This window comes from Aotus nancymaae, unplaced genomic scaffold (assembly GCF_030222135.1).
Source record: "Aotus nancymaae isolate 86718 unplaced genomic scaffold, 86718_ANA_hifiasm-v0.15.2.pri h1tg000016l, whole genome shotgun sequence".
NCBI lineage: Eukaryota > Metazoa > Chordata > Mammalia > Primates > Aotidae > Aotus > Aotus nancymaae.
In genome coordinates, this window is record NW_026988428.1 from 47,983,536 (window position 1) to 48,008,743 (window position 25,208).

Genomic DNA, 25,208 nt, shown 5'->3' on the forward strand with positions numbered 1-25,208 from the left:
ATAAAATGATAAAATCATTTGTCATACATTTCACTGTAACTCTCTTTTAAAAGTGTTTCATTGGCCGGGTTCAGTGGCTCACGCCTGTAATCCCAGCACTTTGGGAGGCTGAGGCTGGTGGATCATGAGGTCAGGAGTTCGAGATCAGTCTTGCTAACACTGTGAAATCCTGTCTTTACTGAAAATACAAAAATGGCAGGTGCCTGTAATCTCAGCTACTTGGGAGGCTGAGGCAGGATAATCGCTTGAACCTAGGAGGTGAAGGTTGCAATGAGCTGAGATTGTGTCACTGCATTCCAGCCTGGGTAACAGAGCCAGACTCCGTCTCAAAAAAAAAAAAAAGTGTTTTACTAACACTCAAAATTGCCTTTTATATCATAAATTTCAGCAAACATTTTTTTGTGTCCAGTATGTATACAACATTGTGCAAAGCTTTAGAGTCTAAGAAAAAATAGATCTGCATTTTTAGAATCTTTTAAATTATTCATTCTACTGGTAAAGAAAAAATGAATCACCCAGAATTTTACATTTCTATTTGAAGGTTGGGAGTTGATGTAGATTTAAAGAGAAGCATTGAACTCATTGTATTGGAATATATTTAAGGAAAAAATTAAACTTCTTAGAAATATTAGAGGTAATTTGTTAGAGAATGAGCATTATTGTTTGAAAAGTACATTAAAGATTTTGCCACTAATATTTAATTTAGACATTCTATTTGCTATATAAAGGATAAAGTGATTTTTTCAAAAAGTTTTCTTTCTCATTTTATTTTACTTCGTATTTCAGTTTCCCTCCCTAAAGTTCATCCACGATATGATTTAGATGGGGATGCTAGCATGGCTAAGGTTAGTATTTAATTGAATTACTATGTAAGCATCTCAATTTAATGTATCCTATCAATAGTAGAAGCAATAACCTGTATTGAGTCTTCATGTATGCCCGTATGACTTAGGAAGTTGTTCACTTAAATTGATACCCTTTCCAAGTTATTTTATGGTCTTTCTTTTTTACTTTTTATCCTTTCTTGAATTTATTATATAAGAACATTCTCTCCATTGAGACAGTGCGTGTTCAGATAATGTTAAGGATGACATATTTATTATAGTTATATCTGTTTTTAACTTTTAGAAATTGGTGGTTTATTGTGTTTTTAATTAACCTGATGAAAATGTATAAGCTTGAATAATTTTGTGTAGAAGTTTTTCTTACCCTATACCACAATTAGCATCAAATATTGACATTTTATTTCTTCATTAGGCAATAACAGGGGTTGTGTGTTATGCCTGCAGAATTGCCAGTACCTTACTGCTTTATCAGGAATTAATGCGAAAGGGGGTACGATGGCTGATGTAAGTAGTAGATTGAAATTTGAAAATTGGTTTTCATGTAGACCTCGTCCATCATTGATATTTTCTCTCTTCAGACTGGTTAAGTTAGGTGCTTGATTTTTATTATTATACATTTGTTTCACATTTAGCTTATAAAACATTTAGCAGCTATTTTTTCATGAGTCCTACAATAACCTTGTACAAATAGTATATCTGAATTTTAAAACTTATACCACGCTATAGGATGTGACGACAAATGCATTTCTTTTCCTAGGACCTTGACTCAGTTTCACTTCGCTATGTTAGAAGGCTTTGGCTTGTTATAATCCAGTACAGTCTGTACTTTCTCGCATTTAAGTCCTCAAAGTCTTCCTTCATTTCCTATCATTTTCCCAAATGAAATACACAGTTCTTTTTCATCACAGCATTTTTCTTTCTTTTTGAGACAGGGTCTCACTGTCACCCAGGCTAGAGTGCAGTGGCACAATCACAGACCACTGCAGCCAGAAACTCCTGGGCTCAAGTGATCCTACCGCCTCAGCCTCCCAAGTACCTGAGACTACAGGCATACTCCACGAAGCCCAGCTAATTTTTTTTTTTTTTTTTTTTTTGTAGAGATGGGGTCTAGTTACGTTGCCCAGGCTGGTCTCAAACTCTTGGGCTCAAGCAGTCAGCCCCACACAGCTGGGGTTACAGGTGTGAACCACTACACCCAACCTTCACAGCATTGAGATAGAATTCATAAACTATATAATTCACCCGTTTAAGCATACAGTTCAGTGGTTTTTAGTATGTCCAGAGTTGTGCAGCCATCATCACTAATTTTAGAACATTTTCATCACCCCAGAAAGTAACTCTGCATCCATTAGTATTCGCTCTCCATTTCTGCCAACACAGCCCTGCCCTAGGCAACCACTAATATACTGTTTCTATACATTTGCCTATTCTAGACATTTCATATAAATGAAATCATACAATATGAATATGTAATCTAACAAGCAATTTAAAAGCTAATTTTTTAACACTAGATCGCTTAATATAGTTAACTGATCATCTAGTTTAAGTAGTCTCTTCCTAAAAATGACTCTAAGAAATGTAAGATGGATATAATTTTTACCTTTTTTTTTTTTTTTTACTTTTCATGATTTATAGATGGCATCCTTCCATCTGATAAAAATGGAAATTAATTGATCTCTTTGGGAATTATGCTTATTTCTACACATCATTCAAAGCTTTTGAATTTTGCACACACATCGTAATGGCCTTGTGGCCTACAGATTCTGAGAAGTTTGTTTTCTGCACTCTTATCACTATGTATGTGCCCTTGGACTGTAATACTTTTAACAGTTTATGCCTACCTCATACCCACCCCTTCTTGCAAAAATGGACATGAAGCATTTCATCGCTCTTTTATTAGGCTCCTTGTTTTTTCTGTTAGCATTATATGAAACCCATAAATTTGTATTTATATTTTTCACTATGTTCACATATCTGGTTCCTAAGCCTATGTTTTTATATTTCTACTAAGAAGCTTCCTTGTTTTTACTGGTTTCTGGAAAAAGTTCTGTGTACTAACAGTTTTCATTTTCTCTCTTGTCTACCCTTAATCGCTGATCCATGAAACTTTCTTTTACTTGTTAGTTTATAGTTCAGTAAGTTATGAGAAAATAGTTTTAATGTAAACTACTGTTGGCAGTCTAATATTTTCGACTTTGTGGACTGCATGTGGTCTCTTCTTTGTTTCTGCAATCTTTAAAAAAAGTGTCATGTTAGCTCTTGGACCATACAAAAGCAGGCCTCAGGTCTTAGTTTGTTGATTCCTGATGTAGATCAAAAGTCCTTCAATTATATATTGTTTACTCTGTCATCCTTCTTCAGAGATTACATCACAAGTTGAGCATCCCTTATAAAAAAATTCCAAAATTTGAAACTTTTTGCTCAAAGTTAATGCTTAAAGGAAATACTCATTGGAGCATTTTGGATTCTCAGATTAGAGATGCTTAACCTTAACCAGTATGTATATATGCAAGTATTCCAAAATCTGAAACACTTCTGGTCCCAAGCATTTCATATAAGGGATATTCAACCTGTAATTGGTTTATAAGTCAGACAGTAGTCTGCTATGAGTCGTAAACATTAATTCTGGTGGTATAAACTGTAATACTCTACAAACTATTTGTGTAATTGTAGATTAGTTTTTACTTTTTAATGTAATTTTAATACCTTAGGTTTCTAAACTGTTAAACTAAATAGTAATGGTTTGTGAAAATATAAGTTCCCTAGATATATACATATATATATATACACATATAGTCATAAAAATGCTTTTAATTATAGTATCTCAAAATGTGTGAATTGACTAATATCAAGAATATTGTTATAAAATGTTTTTGAACAGTAGTACTGCAGTATAATTAGTGATACATAAGAAAAAAATAACTCCTTAGATAAACTAATGGGAATAATTTTCTTTTTTTAGTGAATTAGTTAAAGATGATTACAATGAAACTGTTCACAAAAAGACAGAAGTTGTGATCACATTGGATTTCTGTGTCAGAAACATTGAAAAAACTGTGAAAGTGTGAGTAGACTACTTCCTTACTATTAAGGGCTAAATTATTAAATGTTCCATTTCTGTTAATTGATTTAGTTATTTTTGGTACAATATCACATGCTCTGCGAGGGTTTATATTAAAGATTAGCCTTGGCCAGGCACAGTGGCTCACGCCTATAATCCCAGCACTTTGGGAGGCCAAGGCGGGTGGATCCATGAGGTCAGGAGATCAAGACTGTCCTGGCTAACATGGTGAAACCCTATCTCTACTAAAAATACAAAAAACTAGCTGGGCGTGGTGGCATGCGCCTGTAGTAGTCCCAGCTACTTGGGAGACTGAGGCAGGAGAATTGCTTGACCCTGGGAGGCAGAGGTTGCAGTGAGCTGAGATCACGCCACTGAACTCCAGCCTGGGTGACAGAGTGAGACTCTGTATCAAAAAAAAAAAAAAATCAACCTTAGATTAGTGATTACTTCATCATCACAAAGCCAAAAGTGCCGATTTTCTTGGTAAGAAATGAATACCATCTCTTTAGTGGCATTTCCTCCCAGCCATTAGCTAGCAAAAGGTAGCGGGAAAAACATCTTATTTCTATCTTGCAAAACAGAAACTCTGAATAAGAAAATATGAAACCTGTAATCAACAAAGGAAATAGGAAGAGGTATTCTAGAACAGCCTGTTAGTAGTATTTTTAGAATTTTAGGAATTGGTTTTAGTTTATTCTTACTTGTTAATTTTATTCCTGAGAATGTGTATTGAAACAGAATGATATTTTAAACTTCCCTCTTTCTAGAATATACTATTTGTACTGCAGAGGAAATATAGTAAATGAAATTAGTATTCACTATCGACCTCCATTAATTATGAAATGTAGTATTTTTACTATTATCCTCACAAGACTGTTTGAAATTAATTTGTCTTTTCTGTTTTATCCTTTAATCTGCAAGTTTAAAATAGAAGCAGATAAAATTCCTTCTTCAGGAAGGCATCAGTTTTTTGTTTTTTTTTGTTTTGTTTTTTGTTTTGCTTTTTGAGATCAAGTCTCACTCTGTTGCCTAGGCTGGAGTGCAATGGCAAAATCTCAGCTCACTGCCAACCTTCACCTCCCAGGATCAAGTGATTCTCTTGCCTCAACTTCCCGAGTAGCTGTGACTACAGGCATGCATCACTACGCCCAGCTAATTTTTTTGTATTTTTAATAGAGACGGGGTTTCACCAATGTTAGCCAGGCTAGTCTCGATCTCCTAACCTCGTGATCTGCCCTCCTTAGCCTCCCAAAGTGCCAGGATTATAGGTGTGAGCCACCATGCCCAGCCGGCATCAGGGTTTTTTTTTTAACAATCTGCTGGTAGACTTTGAATCATTTTTTTATTTTTAAATGGTTATGATAAAAGCTCAAATATTATTTATAAAACTTCTTTTTTTTGAGGTGGAGTTTTCGCTCTGTCACCCAGGCTGGAGTGCAGTGGTGCGATCTCAGCTCACTGCAGCCTCTGCCTCCTGGGTTCAAGCAATTCTCCTGTCTCAGCCTCCTGAGTAGCTGGGATTACAGGCACGCACCACCATGCCTGGCTAATTTTTGTATTTTTAGTAGAGACGGTATTTCACCATGTTGATCTGGCTAGTCTCGAACTCCTGACCTTGTGATCCACCCACCTCGGCCTCCCAAAGTACTGGAATTACAGGTGTGAGCCACCACACCTGGCCTATAAAACATCTTTTTAAAACTATGTATTCATTATACTCATTTAATTTTCTCTTGTGACTTTTCATACAGTTACGAAAAGTTGATGAAGATCAACCTAGAAGCGGCAGAGTTAGGTGAAATTTCAGACATACACACCAAATTGTTGAGAGTAAGTATTTACAAAATTATGAAAATTGTAAGCTCATAACCTATTCCTTTGCTGGCACTATTAAATTTAAGCTTTCTTATGAGCTAGGCATGGTGGTACACACCTATAGTCGCAGCTACTCAGGAGGCTGAGGCAGGAGGATCATTGAGCTGAGGCGTTAAAGGCTGCAGCGAGTTATGACAGTGCCACTGCACCCTAGCCTGGGCAACAGAGTGACATCTTGTCTATAAAATAAATAGTTTAAATAAATAAACTTTCTTACAGAGATTATGTTTCTCACTGCAGAGAAAGAGTATTTTCCCATCTTTAGAAACTTCTTTTAAGAGTGTTATTAAATACTCTTACTGCCTTGAAATTTTTTGTAACATATCCAAATGCCTACTGTCATTTAAACCTCTCTCTGTCTCACTCTCTCTCTCTCTTTGTTTATAAATCCATAATGCTTTTGTGTTGCTGCTGTGGCAGTTAAAGCAAGTTCATAAATGTAATTTAACATGCAGTTGAATGTAAAGTGCTTAAGCTTGTTTAGAAATAGATTTAAATTAGGCCAGGCACAGTGGCTCCCACCTGTAATCCCAACACTTTGGGAAGCCGAGGCAGGTGGATCACCTGAGGTCAGGAGTTCAAGACCAGCCTGGCCAACATGGTGAAACCTCATCTCTACTAAAAATACAAAAATTAGCTGGGCATGGTGGGCGCCTATAATCCCAGCTACTTGGGAGGCTGAAGCAGGAGAATTGCTTGAACCCAGGAGGCAGAAGTTGCAGTGAGCCAAAATTGTGGCATCACACTCCAGCCTGGGTGACAAGAGTAAAACAGTCTCAAAAAAAAAAGAGAGAGAGAGATTTAAATTAGGAAAATATTACCAGACTTTTTTCTAAAATAAAAATTTAAGGAAAGAAAGATTTGAGATCCTCAGGGAGGCAATCGTTTCTATAGCTAGAAAAAGGAATTAGGACACACATCTCTGCTGTAAAATACAGAATTTCAGGGAGTCTCTGAATCTCTTATTAAAATGTATTATAGGCTGGGCATGGTGGCTCACGCCTGTAATCCCAGCACTTTGGGAGGCCAAGGCGGGCGGATCACCTGAGGTTGGGAGTTCAAGACCAGCCTGACCAACATGGAGAAACCCTGTTTCTATGAAAAATACAAAAATTAGCCAGGCGTGGTGGTGCATGCCTGTAATCCCATCTACTTAAGAGCCTGGCAGGAGAATCACTTAAACACAGGAGGCAGAGGTTGCAGTAAGCCAAGGTCACGCTGTTGCATTACAGCCTGGGCAACAAGAGCAAAAACTCTGTCTCAAAAAAAAATATTACAGAAGTTCACAGATATATATATTAGTAATCAGTGACAGCTGATTACTAATCCCAGACCTGCCCCTATTTACCTGCCTATTCATGGCTGGCTATTTAAGAAAGGCCTTTAATTTTTTGCATCCTTTGTTTCTTTTTATCTAAAATCAGCAATTTCTTACCCTGCCTGTCTTATGAGCTGTTGTACCAATTAAATGAGATAAATAAAAATACTGTACTCTTGGCTGCATGTGGTGGCTCACATCTGTAATCCCAGCATTTTGGGAGGCTAAGTTGGATGAATCACTTGAATCCAGGAGTTCAAGACCAGCCTGGGCATCATGACGAAACCCCATCTCTACAAAAAAATATGAAACAATTAGCCAGGCATGGTGGTGTATACCTGTAGTCCTAGCTACTTGGGAGGCTGAAACAGGATGACCACTTGAGCCCAGGAGGCAAAGGTTACAGTGAGCCAAGATTATGTCACTGCACTCCAGCCTGGGTAATAGAGCCAAGACTCTGTCTCAAAATAAATAAATAAATAAATGTATTGTAACTTTGCAAGCTTTAGCATTTGAAGTATTCTTTCATAAAATGGATATTAAATGAAAAGTGAAAGGAACTTGCTGGGCACGGTGGCACATGCCTGTAGTCCCAGCTACTCGGGAGGTTGAGGTGGGAGGATAGCTTGAGCCTAGGAGTTCTGGGCTGTAGTGTGCTATGCCAATCGGTGTCCACACCAAGTTCAGCATTAATATGGTGACCTCCCGGGAGCGGGGGACCACCAGGTTGCCTAAGGAGGGGTGAACCGGCCCAGGTCAGAAATGGAGCAGGTCAAAACTCCCGTGCTGATCAATAGTGGGATCACGCCTGTGAATAGCCACTGTACTCCAGCCTGGGCAACACATCGAGACCTTGTCTCAAATAGATGAATAAATGAGTGAATGAATGAATGAATGAATGGAAGGAATTTGATATGATATCTTTTTCTCTTTCCAGCTTAGGCTGATGTTTAGTTGTTTCTTTTCCTCAGTTTTAGATCTCAAACAATGGTTTCCAAAATATGAGTAATGAACAACTAGTAGGTTATGAAGTTGAGTGCATTGTAATCAGCAATGTGTTTTTAAATGGAACAGAATAGAAAATGTCAGAATGCCTCACATATAATAAGGAAATTATTGTTCGTGAAACTTTTTTTCATTTCTGAGGTGGAGTCTCTGTCACCCAGGCTGGAGTGCAGTGGTGTGATCTCAGCTCACTGCAACCTCTACCTTCCAGGTTCAAGCAATTCTCCTGCCCCAGCCTTCCAAGTAGCTGGGACTACAGGCACCCACCACCGTGCCTGGCTAATTTTTGTATTTTTAGTAGAGACGGTTTCACCATATTGGCCAGGCTGGTCTCAAACTCCTGACCTTGTGATCTGCCCACCTTGGCCTCCCAAAGTGCTGGGGATTACAGGTGTAAGCCACTGTACCTGGCTGTTGATGAAACTTTTGATTCAGGTATATATACACTTTAAATGTTACTAAGTTAAAACAGTGAATTTCTTACTATGAGCTGTGGTCAAGAAAGTTTGAAAAACATAGCTATAGAATAAAGTGATTAAAAGTCGGAAAGCACAAAATAGTCTTTCTCAGTATTTGTCTGCATTTAAATATAGGCAGTCATCTGCTGTCAGTGTTTTTTTTTTGTTGTTTTTTTAATTGCATTTTAGGTTTTGGGGTACATGTGAAGAACATGCAAGATTGTTGCATAGGTGCATACGTGGCAGTGTGATTTGCTGCCTTCCTCCCCTTCATCTATATGTGGCATTTCTCCCCATGCTATCTCTCCCCAACTCCCCACCCCCCACTGTCCCTCCCCTATTTCCCCCCTACAGACCCCAGTATGTAGTGCTCCCCTCCCTGTGTCCATGTGTTCTCATTGTTCAACACTCACCTATGAGTGAGAATGATGGTTTCCAGGTTCATCCACGTCCCTACAAAGGATGCAAACTCATCGTTTTTGATGGCTGCATAATATTCCATGGTGTATATGTGCCACATTTTCCCTGTCCAGTCTATCATCGATGGGCATTTGGGTTGGTTCCAGGTCTTTGCTATTGTAAACAGTGCTGCAATGAACATTCGTGTGCATGTGTCCTTATAGTAGAATGATTTATAATCGTTTGGATATATACCCAGTAATGGGATTGCTGGGTCAAATGGAATTTCTATTTCTAGGTCCTTGAGGAATCGCCATACTGTCTTCCACAATGGTTGAACTAACTTACACTCCCACCAACAGTGTAAAAGTGTTCCTATTTCTTCACATCCTCTCCAGCATCTGTTGTCTCCAGATTTTTTAATGATCGCCATTCTAACTGGCGTGAGATGATATCTCAATGTAGTTTTGATTTGCATTTCTCTAATGACCAGTGATGATGAGCATTTTTTCATGTTTGTTGGCCTCATGTATGTCTTCTTTTGTAAAGTATCTGTTCATATCCTTCGCCGACTTTTGAATGGACTTGTTTGTTTTTTTCTTGTAAATCTGTTTTAGTTCTTTGTAAATTCTGGATTTACAGAGATGGGTAAGCTGCAAAAATTATTTCCCATTCTGTTGGTTGCCGATTGACTCTAATGACTGTTTCTTTTGCCATGCAGAAGCTGTGGAGTTTGATTAGGTCCCATTTGTCTATTTTGGCTTTTGTTGCCAATGCTTTTGGTGTTTTGAGTGTTTTATATTCTTTGTTTTCACCTTAGAACATGATTTACCAGCTCATAGGCCTAGTAGACATTTATTTCCAGGACCAGCATCATTTGAGCACTTTCAATCATAATTATATGTTTTCTTTTGGGGATCTCAAAATTTTTTCCATTTTTATGACATTTCTGTGAGATTAAGATTTCTTATGAGAAAGCATAGATAACTAAATAGCTTGAGGTAATGGAGTCTTATGACATTAGGACTTTTCACTTCAAGCCAATTACTTTTCCCTAGATTTCATTTTTTCTCATAACCTGTTGAGTTGTTGTAACTCCTTTCCTAGTGAGACCTTAAAGAAATTTTTCTGGCCAGGTGCAGTGGCTCACACCTGTAATCCCAACACTTTGGGAGGACGAGGTGGGTGGATCACAAAGTCAGGAGTTCGAGACCAGCCTGACCAACATGGTGAAACCCCATCTCTACTAAAAATACAAAAATAAAAAAGTAACTGGGCATGGTGGCACGTGCCTGTAATCCTAGCTACTCAGGAGACTGAGGCAGGAGAATCGCTTGAACCCGGGAGGTAGAGGTTGCAGTGAGCTGCTGAGATTGCGCCATTGCACACCAGCCTGTCAACAGAGTGAGACTCTGTCTCAAAAAAAACAAGAGGGCCAGGTGCGGTGGCTCACGCCTTAATCCCAGCACTTTGGGAGGCCAAGGTGGGCAGCTCACAAGATCAAGAGATTAAGACCATCCTGGCCAACATGGTGAAACCCCTTCTCTACTAAAAATACAAAAAAAATGAGCCAGGCATGGTGGCATACGCCTGTGGTCCCAGCTACTCAGGAGACTGAGGCGGAAGGATCTCTTGAACCCAGGAGGGGAGGTTGCAGTGAGCTGAGATTGCGCCACTGCACTCCAGCCTGGTAACAGCAAGACTCCATCTCAAAAAGAAAAAAAGAAATTTTTCCCACCACAAAAGTAAAATTTATAAGTAGAAAAAATACCACATATATTCTGCACCCAAAAAAATGATTCTTAAAAGTTTTGTCCATAGCCCTGCAGCAGTGCTTCTGAGTGGCTGCTGGGCCACCAGGTGTCGTGGCTCATGCCTGTAATCCCAGAACTTTGGGAGGCTGAGGTGAGTGGATCAGTTGAGGCCAGGAGTTCGAGACCAGCCTGGCCAACATGGTGAAACCCTGTCTACTAAAAATACAAAAATTAGCTAGGCGTAGTGGCGAATGCTTGTAATCCCAGCTATTGGGGAGGCTGAGGCAACAGAATCACTTGAACCGGGGAGATAGAGGTTGCTGTGAGCTGAAATCACGCCACTGTACTCTAGCCTGGGTGACAGAGTAAGACTCTGTCTCAAAAAATAAGTAAAGAAGAGTGGCTCCTGGGCCAGCAGCATCAGCCTCACACGGGAACTTATTAGAAATGCATATTTTGGTACCCCACCTTGGGTATGTTGATTCAGCAGCTCTGATGGTAGAACCCAGCAAAGGCCTTTTTATTTATTTGTTTTTTTTTCTTTTTTTTTCAATTGCGTTTTAGGTTTAGGGGTACATGTGTAGAACATGCAAGATTGTTGCATAGGTACACACATGGCAGTGTGATGTCCTGCCTTCCTCCCCATCACCTGTATCTGGCATTTCTCCCCATGCTATCTCTCCGCAACTCCCCACCCCCTGCTGTCCCTCCCCTGTTTCCCCCCGACAGACCCCAGTATGTGATGCTCCCCTCCCTGTGTCCATGTGTTCTCATTTTTCAACACCCATCTATGAGTGAGAACATGTAGTGTTTGATTTTCTGTTCTTGTGTCAGTTTGTTGAGAATGATGGTTTCCATCATCCATATCCCTACAAAGGACACGAACTCATCGTTTTTGATGGTTGCATAGTATTCCATGGTATATATGTGCCACATTTTCCCTGTCCAGTCTATCATCGATGGGCATTTGGGTTGGTTCCAGGTCTTTGCTATTGTAAACTGTGCTGCAATGAACATTCATGTGCATGTGTCCTTATACTAGAACTATTTATAATCCTTTGCATATATACCCAGTAATGGGATTGCTGGGTCAAATGGAATTTCTATTTCTAGGTCGCAAAGGCCTTTTTAAATAAGCTTCCAGGTGATTCTCATGCTGCTAAAATTTGGGCAACCACTGTTTTGGTTTTCTTTTATATGTATTATTAAATGATTGTTACTCTACAAACATATGGTTGTTATTTTTAACTTTTTGTATAACATTATAGTGTAGGCATTTCCCAGGGTTTTTTTGATAACACCACTTTTTTAATGATACGATATTGCAGCAAGTGGATTTATTACAGTCGTCTTATTCCTTTACTGTTGGTCCTTCAGTTTGCTTTTCACTCTTCTATGTAATGCTGTAAGAAATAACTTTTTCCATAAACTAATTCCCATATATTGGATGTATAATTTAACACATTCTAAACATTAATGTTAAAAAAGACATAAAGCATAAAAACCAAGGTATATATTTGATCATATAAAAATTTAAGCTGGGCACAGTGGCTCACACCTCTAATCCCAGTGCTTTGGGAGGCCATGGTGGGGGTAGATTGGTTGAGCTCAAGAGTTCAAGACCAGCCTGGGCAACATGGTGAAACCCCATCTCTACCAAAAAAAAAAAAAAAAAGCAAAAATTAGCAAGGTGTGATGGCACACACCTCTAGTCATAGCTACTTGGGAGGCTTGAGGTAAGAGGATGGCTTGAACTCGGGATGCAGAGGTTGCAGTGAGCTGAGATTGCCCCACTGCACTCCAGCCTGGGTGACAGAGTGAGACCCTGTTTCAAAAATAAAACAACCATTTAAGATCTCGGTATGTTTAAAAAATCTTAGAAAGCAAATAAGTTGGGAAAATGTGATAAAGCATTTTTTATAAAACTAACTCATACAAATTGATAAGGAAAATAGTTAATTTGTAAAAAATAGATGAGCAAAGAACATTTAGAGACAATTTATAAATGAAGAAAATTTATCTGCTGAAACTTTTGATTCAGGTATATACAGACTTTAAGTGTTACTGAGTTAAAAATCTTGAAAAAATGCTCAAATCCAATAGTAAGAAAAACTTGCATGTTATAACAGTAAGATACTGTTTTTATCTTTCAGATTATCAAGGCTTAAAAAATTATAATGCCAGCGCTGACAAGAGTGTGGTTTAAAGGGCACCGTTGTTTGTTGCTAGTGGCAATGTCAGCTGCTACTGACAACATTATTTGAAAGGCGGTAGTGTGTATCAGGACCTTTAAAATATTTGGACGTATTTATCCTTTAGTCTAGCCTCATCCTTTCTTAACAAGTTTTACAAATACTGTATGCATTTCTGTGGCAGGCAAGTGATAAATTTACTAAGCTTAAAATGAACAGAATCTTAGATGAAGTTTCTTTTCATTTTCTGTTTTTAAGAGTAGTTGCTTTGGTTTGGCCTCTAAACAAGAAGAACACACATCTTGCTACCTACATAGTTTATGCTTGGGACTGTTCTAGTGGTTCTGTTGAATTTTCACAACAGGGTATGAAATGGAGACTTAAACACTTTTTACAGATAAGGAAACAAGATTGAAGTATTTTGCATGTTGTTTTAGAAGGGTATTTACTGAATGAAATGTTTTATAAGATGTATTAATGCTGGTCTCACGTTTTATAATCATATTGTACCTCTGGTGGAAATCAACCTAAGAAACTCTTTTGTATTTAAAAATGGAAATAATTACTGTGCCTTTGAATTGAAGTAATCTACAAAAGAAATGTGGTTCAGACTTTAGACTTTGTTGACACTGCGATGATTGTTTCTCAAAAAAAGCTTTTGGCAATCTGGATCTCAACCTTTGGTTTTATTTAGCTTTCCAGTTCTCAGGGAACAATAGACACCAGTCTTCAGGATATTGACAGCAGACTATCTCAAGGCGGATTGCTGGCAGATGCATGGGCACATCAAGAAGGCACTCATCCAAAAGACAGAAAGTAGGTTATAGCTTTATGCGTAGTTTCTGCTCTTATAAATGTTCTTTTTCACATTGACTCAGTTAATTTATATGAGTTTTTCTTCCTTAAATAGTGTAGAAAAACTACAAGTCCTGTTAAATTGCATGACAGAGATTTACTATCAGTTCAAAAAAGACAAAGCAGAACGTAGTAAGTAAAATTTGCTATTTTTTTAATTTAATAAATCACTCAGTAATTAGTTGTAATTCAGTTAAATTAAGTTGGTATATCTTTAAGGGTGGCTTCTTAAGCTGTTTCAGAGATGTGATTCTGTCAGGAAAAAGATTGATTGTGCTAAAAAACTGTTCTTAAAATCAACCTTTTGAATACTTTAAATCAGGGTCATGAACTCCAGAACCTCTAAAGGCTAGGCAGGTTACAGAAAGAAATGAGATTGGCCAGTGGGGACTCATCTACCGGGGAGAGCCACTACTCAGATTCACCAGAGGTATTGCCCAGTCTTCCCATTTCTCAAAAAAAGCTAGAAATGCCGGGAGCGGTGGTTCATGCCTGTAATCCCAGCACTTTGGGAGGCTGAGGCGGGCAGATCACCTGAGTTCAGGAGTTCGAGACCAGCCTAACCAAAATGACGAAACCCCATCTTTACTAAAACAAAATTAGCCAGGCGTGGTGGCGCATGCCTGTAATCCCAGCTACTCAGGAGGCTGAGGCAGGAGAATCGCTTGAACCTGGGAGGCAGAGGTTGTGGTGAGCCAAGATAGTGCCATTGCACTCTATCCTGGGCAACAGAGCAAGACTCCGTCTCAAAACGAAACAAAAAGCTAGAAATACAAAGTTTTTGTTAGAAATATCTTGATTTTTAAATGTTGACAGTTAATTGTTTTTTACATTGTTATTTACAGACCAAATAAAAGCATCTGTGGGCCATAAGTAGCCCATAAGCCACAAATCTATGACATCTGCTTCAAATTCTTAGCCATTTTGAAGCAATAGTCTCAAAATAAAATATATTGTGTATGATGTTATGATTCTACATTAACAACAGTAATATATTTCCTTATTTCTAGGACTAGCTTATAATGAAGAACAAATCCACAAATTTGATAAGTAAGTATCCAGATTATGTTTAATAATTATTTTTGGTAATCTTTATTAATATGATTCTTCTTAAAGTTGAAATTAATTATAATTAAAAATACATTTTAATCTTGATTTTACAGGATTGTTACAATATGTACACATTTTTGAAGGTTATACATTTGCTCTTTAATTGGGAAGTTACCACAATGGGAGAAGGAGCAGGGACAAACGTTACCATTCCACTCAGTCACCTTCTGCCTCCTGTACTCTCATTACAGAAGGACAGATAATAGAGCACATAGGCGAAGGCAGACTTAACCACCGTCTTAACTTTAACCTCATTCAATAGGCATTTTCTTTAATATCCATTTTGAACCTTCTCTTTCTCTTCTTGCTGCTATAATGTCTATCTTAGAATACTGTAAATATTCTAAAGCCACAACAATCATTATAGGAAACAGATAACATTTCATATATTTGAAAATTTAGAAATATTGAAAGTAGAAACAGTGACATTGGCTTAAGCCTTTTTGATTATTTCTAAATTACAGGCAAAAACTGTATTACCATGCAACAAAAGCTATGACACACTTTACAGATGAGTGTGTTAAAAAGTACGAGGCATTTTTGAATAAGTCAGAAGAATGGATGAGGTGAGTAAACGTGGAGTGATGAGTGGTTGACTGCACAATAGAAATGTACATTTGAAGTGAGAATGTTTCGCTAGACTGCCTATCAATGGATTCTTTTTGATTTTCAGAAAGATGCTTCATCTTAGGAAACAGTTATTATCTCTGACTAATCAGTGTTTTGATATTGAAGAAGAAGTATCAAAGTATCAAGACTATACTAATGAGGTAAGTATAGCTATCAAAAGTATCTAGACAAAAGCATTTTTCTCATTAGGAAAAATTTAAATTCTTTTCAGTTTATAACTGATAGTGATTGACAAGGGAAAAATGGGATAGAATGTGCCTACATTTGGTTCCACCCACAAATTTTTAATATGTATTTTGAGCCAAGTTTTAAGAGTGTAGATGTTTTACAACTAAAAACAGCTGATAAACCATCCTTTTATCATCTGTAAGAAAAGTTTCTTACAAGGGTGTTGATTAAGTATTGTATCATTGATAGTTTTGAAATCAAAATTTAAAATTTTTGTAAAGGACTTATTAAAAGCTCCAACACTTGATGTCAGATCTGTAGTAAGTACTTTTGTTCTGTGATTAATGTGTTTTCTTTTTCTTTTTTTGATGTTTTAGTTACAAGAAACTTTGCCTCAGAAAATGTTTGCAGCTTCCAGTGGAATCAAACATACCATGACCCCAATTTATCCAAGTTCTAACACATTAGTAGAAATGACTCTTGGGTAAGAAACTCATCATTTGGTAACTGTAGTGTTTCCATTTGTTTCTATTGCAGTTTGTGCTCTTGCTCTTACATTTTGAAATGTTTGATGTTTGTTGTAATACAGTGTTTAATAAGGTTATTTATTGACTAAATTTAGAAAACTGAAACATAAACATCATTCTAAAACATTTGCATACTTTTTTTAATTTTGAAATGTTTGATGTTTGTTGTAATACAGTGTTTAATAAGGTTATTTATTGACTAAATTTAGAAAACTGAAACATAAACATCATTCTAAAACATTTGCATACTTTTTTTAAGCAAAGGTGCTTGTTTATTTTATATAGTATGAAGAAACTAAAGGAAGAGATGCAAGGAGTGGTTAAAGAACTTGCTGAAAATAACCACATTTTAGAAAGGTGAGTAATGGCAAAAATAACTATTCTGATTTTCTGTGCAATTGAGTTCATACACATCTCTACTTATATCTTCCTGTGTGAATAGATTCAGCAATGGTAAAGGGTCATAAAGTCAGAACTCATTGTTTTTCTCTCTCAGTATGATTGTGAATTTTTGATGCCTTTTAATGGTTGATTGGTTCCATTTTATAGAAGAACTGGTTAATTGAATTACTTGCTTATTTGAATCAGTTTGTAAAGACCAAACTCTATTTACATTATTTTTTATAATGTATTCATTGGAATCATAATTTTCAATTTGGGGAATCAGAGTTTCTTGTTAAGACACCAGCACTCTGATGCTGAGTAGCTTACAGAGTCCGCTGCACACCTCCTTGCAGGGGAAAGCCATAGGTAAATGCAGTACTTTGAGGAGCTATGTGTCTTCTTATTATCTGCAAAATCCTAATAGATAAGGCCAAAAGAGATTTTTAAAAACATACAGAGCCAATAAAGCAATATTTGGATGGCTGTTTTCCTTATCCTGATTCCTCAGAGAAATTAAGTCATATTTGGCTCTGTAATGGAACCCTTTCTTTTTCAAGCCCTTAGGTGCTTTTCTGTAAGTTCTCAAACCCTTGTAATGCTAATAAAAATATTTCACATTTGGCCAGGCACAGAGGCTCACACCTGTAATCCTAGCACTTGGGGAGGCTGAGGCAGGCAGATTACCTGAGCTCAGGAGTTCAAGACCAGCCTAGGCAACATGGCAAAACCCTGTCTCTACCAAAAATACAAAAAATTAGCCAAGTGTGTTGGTGCACACTTGTAACCCCAGCTACTGGGGAGGCTGAGGCACGAGAATCGCGTGAATCTGGGAGGTGGAGGTTGCAGTGAGCCAAGATCATGCCATTGCACTCCAGCCTGGGAGACAGAGCAAGACTCTGTCTCAAACAAATATATATATATATATATGTATATATTAGTACCACATAAATGTGAGATATATATATATCTCACATTTGTACCCTTGCAGGGCACTTTCCCACTGTACTGTCTCATGGAATGTACATTTCAACCTTGGATAGTCTATCCATGTTCCACAGGTATTAAATTTATACCCTGAGAAGATTAGCTAGAGCTAGAACGCAGCCTCCTGTCCTTGTGTATTTGTTGGGCATTTAAGTTTCTGATTTTTCACAGTTACAGACCGTGCTTCAGTGAGCATCTTGTGTATATATCTTCTTGTATTTGCATGAGAATTTCTGAGGAACCAGTTTTAAATGTTTCTAGATATGGAATTTCTGGGTCAGAGAGTATGCCAATTTAAATTTTGGTGGGTTTTAATAATTTTGTTCTCTTCTCTTTTTTTTTTTTTTTGAGACGGAGGTTTGCTGTTGCCCAGGCTGGAGTGCAATGATGCAATCTCAGCTCACTATAACCTCTGCCTCTCGGGTTCAAGTGATTCGCCTGCCTCAGTCTCCCTAGTAGCCGAGACTACAGGTGCCTGCCACCACGCTGGCTAATTTTTGTATTTTTAGTAGAGACGGGGTTTCACCATGTTGGCCAGCTGGTCTCGAACTTGTGACCTCAGGTAATCCACCTGCCTCAGCCTCCCAAAGTGCTGAAATTATAGGCATGAGCCACTGCACCTGGCCAATTTTGTTCCTTAAAAGGGTGTTTGTTATAGTCCTAAACAGACAAGGCCTTTGGCAACATTGAACGTTATCAGTTTTTTAAATGTTCCCCAATTTGTTTAGTAAAAACCGAGATCTTATTTTAATTTATATTTCTGTGGTTTATGGTGATGTCAAACATCATTTAATATGTTTGTTCAATTTTTATTTTTGGTGGGAATTGTTTGTTAATTTTAAAAAATACGTTTCTTGTTTGTAGTAATTAACTTTTTGTAGTATCCAATTTACAGTTTCTTCACAACTTTAGCTAAATCCTTTTAGGCTTAAAGATCAGCTAGTAGAAGAGACTGTAAAGATATGCTTTATTTTTTTTTGGAGATGAAGTCTTGCTCTATCACCAGGCTGGAGTGCAGTGATGGGATCTTTGCAGCCTCCACCTCCTGGGTTCAAGCAATTCTCCTGTCTCAGTCTCCCACGTAGCTGGGACTACAGGTGTGCGCCACCACGCAGAGCTAATTTCTGTAATTTTAGTAGAGTTGGGGTTTCACCATGTTGGCCAGGATGGTCTCGATCTCTTGACCTCGTGGCACTCGCTTTCACCTCCCAAAGTGCTGGGATTACAGGCTTGAGCCACCACACCCGGCCAAAGATGTGCTTTTAACACACTTTTATATTTATGTACTTATGCCTTGTGGAATAAAATTCCAACTTCCTAAACCACATTTAGTAAGTCAGTTCCTCCTGTGTTTTATTTGCAGGTTTCTTGACAAGATATGGGTGATATAACATGGCATAATCTTAAATGCCAAAACTAGTAATGGAAGCCAGATTTTGTTCAGAGTATTATTCTACTGTTTCCATGTGGATAACCCACTATCACTTCAAATTTTTTTTCATATCTAAAATCATCTGTCCCAACTCAGTTTTCCCTCTGTCTCCTTATCCTATTCTGAGGTACCACCTTTCTCTTACTCCCTTAAACATAAATTGTTGTAGACTCCTAATGTTCTTTACTCCCTCTCAACAAGTTGGCTTCCATCCTTCCCCTCATCACCCTCATTCAGATCTCCTTTCCCTTTCATATGTGATGTATGGTAATAACCTAGTTTTTTCTTAACCCTGAGCTCTTCCCATCTGTCATGGGCATTACAGCCAAAATCATCTTTCAGAATACTGATGTAATTGTACGACTTCTTTGGCTCAGAAGTTTCTAAACTCCTGTTACCTAAAAAGTCAAGTCTAAATTCATACTTCCATTCAAAGAGTATAATAGTCTGGTTCCAGCCTGTTCATCCTTTACTTCCCACTGCTCTCCAAAATAACATTCTATTCTAGCAAGGTACCATTTGTCCTCATCTCTTGGATATGTCACACTCAATGTCTTTTTTTTTGTTTGTTTGTTTGAGACAAAGCCTCACTCTGTCACCCAGGCTGGAGTGCAGTGACGTGATCTTGGCTCACTGCAACCTCTGCCTCCAGGGTTCAAGCAATTCTCTTGCCTCGGCCTCCTGAGTAGCTGGGACTATAGGCGTGTGCCACCACACTGGCTAATTTTTGTATTTTTAGTAGAGAAGGTGTTCTGCCATATTGACCAGGCTGGTCTCAAACTCCTGACCTCAAGTGATCCACCTGCCTCGGTCTCCCAAAGTGCTGGGATTACAGGCATGAGCAACCACGCCGGCCCCAACTCTATCTTAGTTTACAAATCCCAGCTGGGCGTGGTAGCTCACACCTGTAATCCAAGCACTTTAGGAGGCTGAGGCGGGTGGATCACCTGAGGTCAGGAGTTGGAGACCAGCCTGACCAACATGCAGAAACCCTGTCTCTACTATTAATACAAAAATTACTATAAATACAAAAAAATTAGCGGGCGTGGTGGTGTGTACCTGTAGTCCCAGCTCCTTGGGAGGCTGAGGCAGGAGAATCGTTTGAACCCGGGAGATGGAGGTTGCAGTGAGCCAAGATCGTGCCATTGCACTCCAGCCTGGGCAACAAGAGCAGAACTCTGTCTCTAAATAAATAAATAAATAAAAATAAAAACAAATCCCACCCCACCAGAAAGAAATTATCCAGTTCTTACTAACACTTTCTTGATTACATCATATCGGTTTCTCATGCATTTATGATGTACCATGCTGTTCCAGTAAGAAATAGAACAAATCATAATTGCTTAAACTCTTTAGAAATAAATAGCTATTTATTCCTCTGAAAAGTATTTTAATATGGCCTTTAAACATAAATGAATCTTTTGAGATTACCTTTTCTCTCTTTGTATGTGTTTTAGGTTTGGCTCTTTAACCATGGATGGTGGCCTCCACAATGTTGACTGTCTTTAGCTTTCTAATAGAAGTTTGAAAAAGTTTGTTTGCATAAGAAAATAATGCTTGGGCATTAAATGAATGCCTTTATAGATGGTCACTTGTTTCTACAGTCCAGTATTTGATGTGGTCATGTAAATATGTATAATATTGTAAATACATAAAAAATATATAAATTTTTGGCTGCTGTGAAGATGTAATTTTATCTTTTAACATTTATAATTATATGAGGAAATTTGACCTCAGTGAGTACGAGAAGAAAGCCATGACCGAACAATGTGTTGACATACCGATCCTTTACTCTGAGTGGGGCTAAATAAGTCATTTTCTCTGACTGCCTACTGGAAATATTTTTAATGGAACTGAAATAGGCATCCTTACATATCAGGAAGACTGAGTTGACATGTTTGTAAGTGGTAGAATGGTAGCTACTGTGAGTGGGGAGCAGAACCGAACCACTGTTATACTGGGATAACAATTTTTTTGAGAAGGATAAAGTGGCATTATTTTATTTTACGAGGTGCCCGGATCCTAGTTATCCTTGTATCCATGTAATTTCAGATGAATTATTAAGCAAAACTTTTAAAGTGAATTCATTATTAAAAACTATTCATTTTTTCCTTTGGCCATAAATGTATAATTGTCATTAAAATTCTAAGGTCATTTCAACTGTTTTAAGCTGTATATTTCTTTACTTTAATTCTGCTTACTATTTCATGGAAAAAAAATAAATTTCTCAATTTTAATGTAAAGAGTTCATGTGTTTCTGTGTATCCAGTTTGTGAAACAAAAGTTATCTTTTGAAAGTAACATTATAGATGGTAATCATAAACTACTCTCAGAATATTGGATGTAGGGAGAATTACTGTGTCTCTGCTTATTGCAACCTCCGCCTCCCAAGTAGCTGGGATTACAGGTACGCACCACCATGCCTGGCTAATTTTTGTATTTTTAGTAGAGACAAGGTTTCACCATGCTGGCCAGGCTAGTCTCAAACTCCTGGCCTCAAATTATCTGCCCGCCTCAGCCTCCCAAAGTGCTGGGATTAGAGGTGTGAGCTATTGTGCCCAGACAAAAAGGAACATTTTCTTTGAAAAATCTTCTCAGTGTTCTAGACTAAGGGATTGTACTTTGCAAGAAATTATTACATCCAACAGAATTATTCTTTCTTTTGGTTTGTGGTTTCTGACTTTTCAGACTGGTGAAGAATGATTACACACAACCTGCAAATCATAAAATAACATATCCTAAAGAGAAATGTATTTGTTTACCAAGAACATCAGTAACTTAATCAATCTTAAGATATGAAAAGATGAGGATTTAATGTGAGATTATGATGCATTATTGTAGCAAAGCATTTTAAGCGTCACATGTACATATAACAGAAATCAAGGGCGAATGCCTTTATTTATATGAATACAGTTATCCATTGTCAGATACCTGTTTAGTCTGAGAATGTGTGGGGCAAGGAAGTATGTAGTCCCTCTTTATTTTAATTTTCCATTCGACCATCTAATATGGGTATCTTATATAGTTTAAATGTTTATATCACTGAATATTAGGTAAAATTTTACTCAAGTTAGGTGATTATTTAATAAATTTGCCAATTTAGTTTTTATTTCAGCACCTCTAGCAAAGAACACCAATAAATAGAACCTTTATGTGGAGATGGTACTTTTATTAATAGTATTGATAGGAATATACCTATTCCACAGTAGTATTTTTTAAGATTTATTATTTTATTCCCCCATTACAGTGACATGGAAAAGAAGCATTCTTGCTTTGAATATTTTACCCTCAAAAATGCCTCCTCATTGAAAACATTTATTTGTCAAAACATTTTAAATAAATGAATGGTGATACCAGTCTGCTAATTTTCAGTGACTGTTTAAATGAAATTAGCTTTAAAATAAGTTACATCTTCAGTTTAGTAACATTTTTTCAATATTAGAACATGTTTCCAAAAGATGGTAATTACTGATATAAAAATAGTATATATAGACCAGGTGCAGTGGCTCACACCTGTAATCCCAGCACTCTGGGAGGCCAAGGCAGGTGGATTACCTGAGGTCAGGAGTTCGAGACCAGCCTGGCCAACATGGTAAAACCCTATCTCTACTAAAAATAAAAAATTAGCCGGGTGTGGTGGCACACGCCTGTAATCCCAATACTTTGGGAGGCCGAGGCAGGTGGATCACCTGAGGTCAGGAGTTTGAGACCAGCCTGGCCAACATGGTAAAACCCCGTCTCTACTAAAAATAAAAAATGTAGCCGGCTGTGGTGGCACAAGCCTGTAATCCCAGCTACTCAAGAGGCTGAGGCAGGAGAATTGCTAGAACCCAGGAGGCAGAGGTTGCAGTGAGCCGAGATCACACCAACCACTGCACTCCAGCCTGGGCAACAGAGTGAGACTCCATCTCAAAGAAAAAAAAAAAAAAAAATTCCAGCTGCCATTACTTTGTAGATTACCAAATTATTGGCATATAGACCTGATTACACCATGTCTTGGCTTATAGACCTGATTTCATCATGTCAAAAGAAATGCTTCTTAGATATTAAAAATAAATCAACATTTCTTTACAAATGTGTCTTTATCAATAAATTATTCAGAACAAAATTACAGTAATCCTGAACTTTTTATGATTGTTTTGGTTTAGATTGTTTTTATTTCTTTGGTGTTTTTGTTGTTGGTGGTCATTTTTTTTTTGCAATAATGTTTACCTTTTGTGGTGGTCTGTGTTAAAAGTAAGAGATACATTGTTTAGAATTAAGAAGGGACTATTGATAGGAATAATGGACTCTCAACTGAAATGTCAACAACAATTTATTCCCCTTTCAGATTACAGCCACCACCAGAGCTAGGGGTGTGTGTGTGTGTGTGTGTGTGTGTGTGTGTGTGTGTGTGTGTGTGTGTGTGTTTTGAGATGGAGTTTCACTCTTGTCGCCCAGGCTGGAGTGCAGTGGCACACTCTTGGTTCACTGCAGCCTTAACCTCCTGGGTTCAAGTGATTCCCCTGCCTCATCCTCCCAAGTAACTGAGATTACAGGTGCCCGCCACTATGCCCAGCTAAGTTTTGTATTTTTATCAGATACAGGGTTTCACCATGTTGGTCAGGCTGGTCTCAGACTCTTGACCTCAGGTTATCCGCCTGCCTCAGCCTCCCAAAGTGCTGGGATTACAGGCATGAGCCACTGCGCCTGACCAAGAGCTAGTCTTTTGTTTCTAATTTCACCTCACTCAGACGCATTTTATATGTTGTGCTTTCTCTTTGAGGAAGTGCTGCAGAAAATTTACAATTACTCAAATTTTTGAAACTCAGAAGTCCTGGAGCAGACACAGTTGAAAAGAAAAACATTTAAAGAAATCTTTACAGTACTGTTTTAGTTGGATTCTCCACCCCACATCCCACTTTAAAGAAGTCTAAAGTATCTGAAAAACTCTTACACTGTCGTTTTAGTTAGACTTGCTCCCCACTTGTCACTTATAAGAAGATTCAAAGTCCAGATTCCTAAGAAATACTGAAAATGGAATAGAAAACAAAAACATCTGATCTGGAAATAAAAACTAGCAATATAATAATATCCCTTGTTTCTCTTTACAGATTAAATCAGCTCCAAAAATTTGCTATGGAATATAAAAGCAAGTCCAAATATTACATCAGGCTGTTTAAGTGACTAAATAAGCTCCTAAATGAATATATGAATAAATTTATTTCTTTTGACATAAACAGAATGCACAAGGACCAACTGTTAGACATAGTTTCAGGAGTGATGATGGGAACCTCAGTACGAGTTACATGGTAGACAGCTAGGTATTGATGTCTGCTGAAATACTGAAATGGATTCAATAATGTTAGAAGTTCTGGAGAATTATTCCATAAATGGTTAAAGATCAAAATAGGACCCTGGGGAAAATGTTCTTTTGCACTTTTTTTTTTTTTTAAATAGGGTTTTGCTCTTTCACCAGGACTGGAGAGCAGTGGTGCAGTCATAGCTCACTGCAGCTTCCCCTGGATTCTAGCAGTCCTCCCACCTCAGCCTTCTGAGTAGCTAGGACCACAGGTACATGCCACCATGCCCAGCAATTTTTTTTTTTTTTTTTTTTTTTTTGGGTAGAGATAGCATCTCACTTTGTTGCCTAAGCTAGTCTTGAACTCCTGGGCTCTCAGCACCATGCCTGGCACTTTTTACACATTTTTTTTTTTTTTTGACTCATAAGAATCAATTTGGGGAGGCTGGGGCAGGAGGCAGAAAAAAAATCAATTTTTTTCCTAGAATAAATTCCTGCCAAAGTTTAAAATAGGTTTCATTTTGCTGGGCATGGTGGCTCATGCCTGTAATCCCAGCACTTTGGGAGGCTGAGGCAGGTGGATCATGAGGTCAGGAGATCGAGACCATCCTAACATGGTGAAACCTTGTCTCTACTAAAAATACAAAAAATTAGCCAGGCATGATGGCAGGCGCCTATAATCCCAGCTACTCAAGAGGCTGAGACAGGAGAATCGCTTGAAGCCAGGAGGCAGAGGTTGCAGTGTGCCAAGATCACACCACTGTACTCCAACCTGGGCGATAGAGTGAGACTCCGTCTCAAAAAAAAAAAAAGGTTTCATTTTCCCAGTAAAAATGCACAAAACAAATAGGATCAAGGCTACAGCTTTAGGAGATTGCTTGTCCATCACCACTAAGTCCTGCAAATTATCACTGACAATTCTGTTGG

At 37.9% G+C, this 25,208-nt stretch overlaps 1 protein-coding gene across 4 annotated transcripts in view; it reads left to right on the top strand.

Annotated features, from left to right (window-relative positions):
- TBK1 (TANK binding kinase 1) overlaps nucleotides 1-21,237 on the top strand; it is a 54,447-nt gene extending 33,210 nt beyond the window's left edge. For 2 of the 4 annotated variants that reach the window (XM_064377301.1, XM_064377303.1), the window contains exons 10-21: nucleotides 787-845; nucleotides 1,258-1,349; nucleotides 3,808-3,909; nucleotides 5,661-5,739; nucleotides 13,605-13,726; nucleotides 13,821-13,897; nucleotides 14,776-14,815; nucleotides 15,340-15,441; nucleotides 15,549-15,645; nucleotides 16,051-16,157; nucleotides 16,486-16,557; nucleotides 20,458-21,237. In XM_064377301.1, coding sequence (XP_064233371.1) covers nucleotides 787-845; nucleotides 1,258-1,349; nucleotides 3,808-3,909; nucleotides 5,661-5,739; nucleotides 13,605-13,726; nucleotides 13,821-13,897; nucleotides 14,776-14,815; nucleotides 15,340-15,441; nucleotides 15,549-15,645; nucleotides 16,051-16,157; nucleotides 16,486-16,557; nucleotides 20,458-20,509 — 1,001 coding nt within the window. In that variant the 3' untranslated portion in view covers nucleotides 20,510-21,237. The other 2 variants (XR_010343006.1, XM_064377302.1) reach the window with 2 other exon arrangements.
- Nucleotides 21,238-25,208: the final 3,971 nt, after the last annotated feature.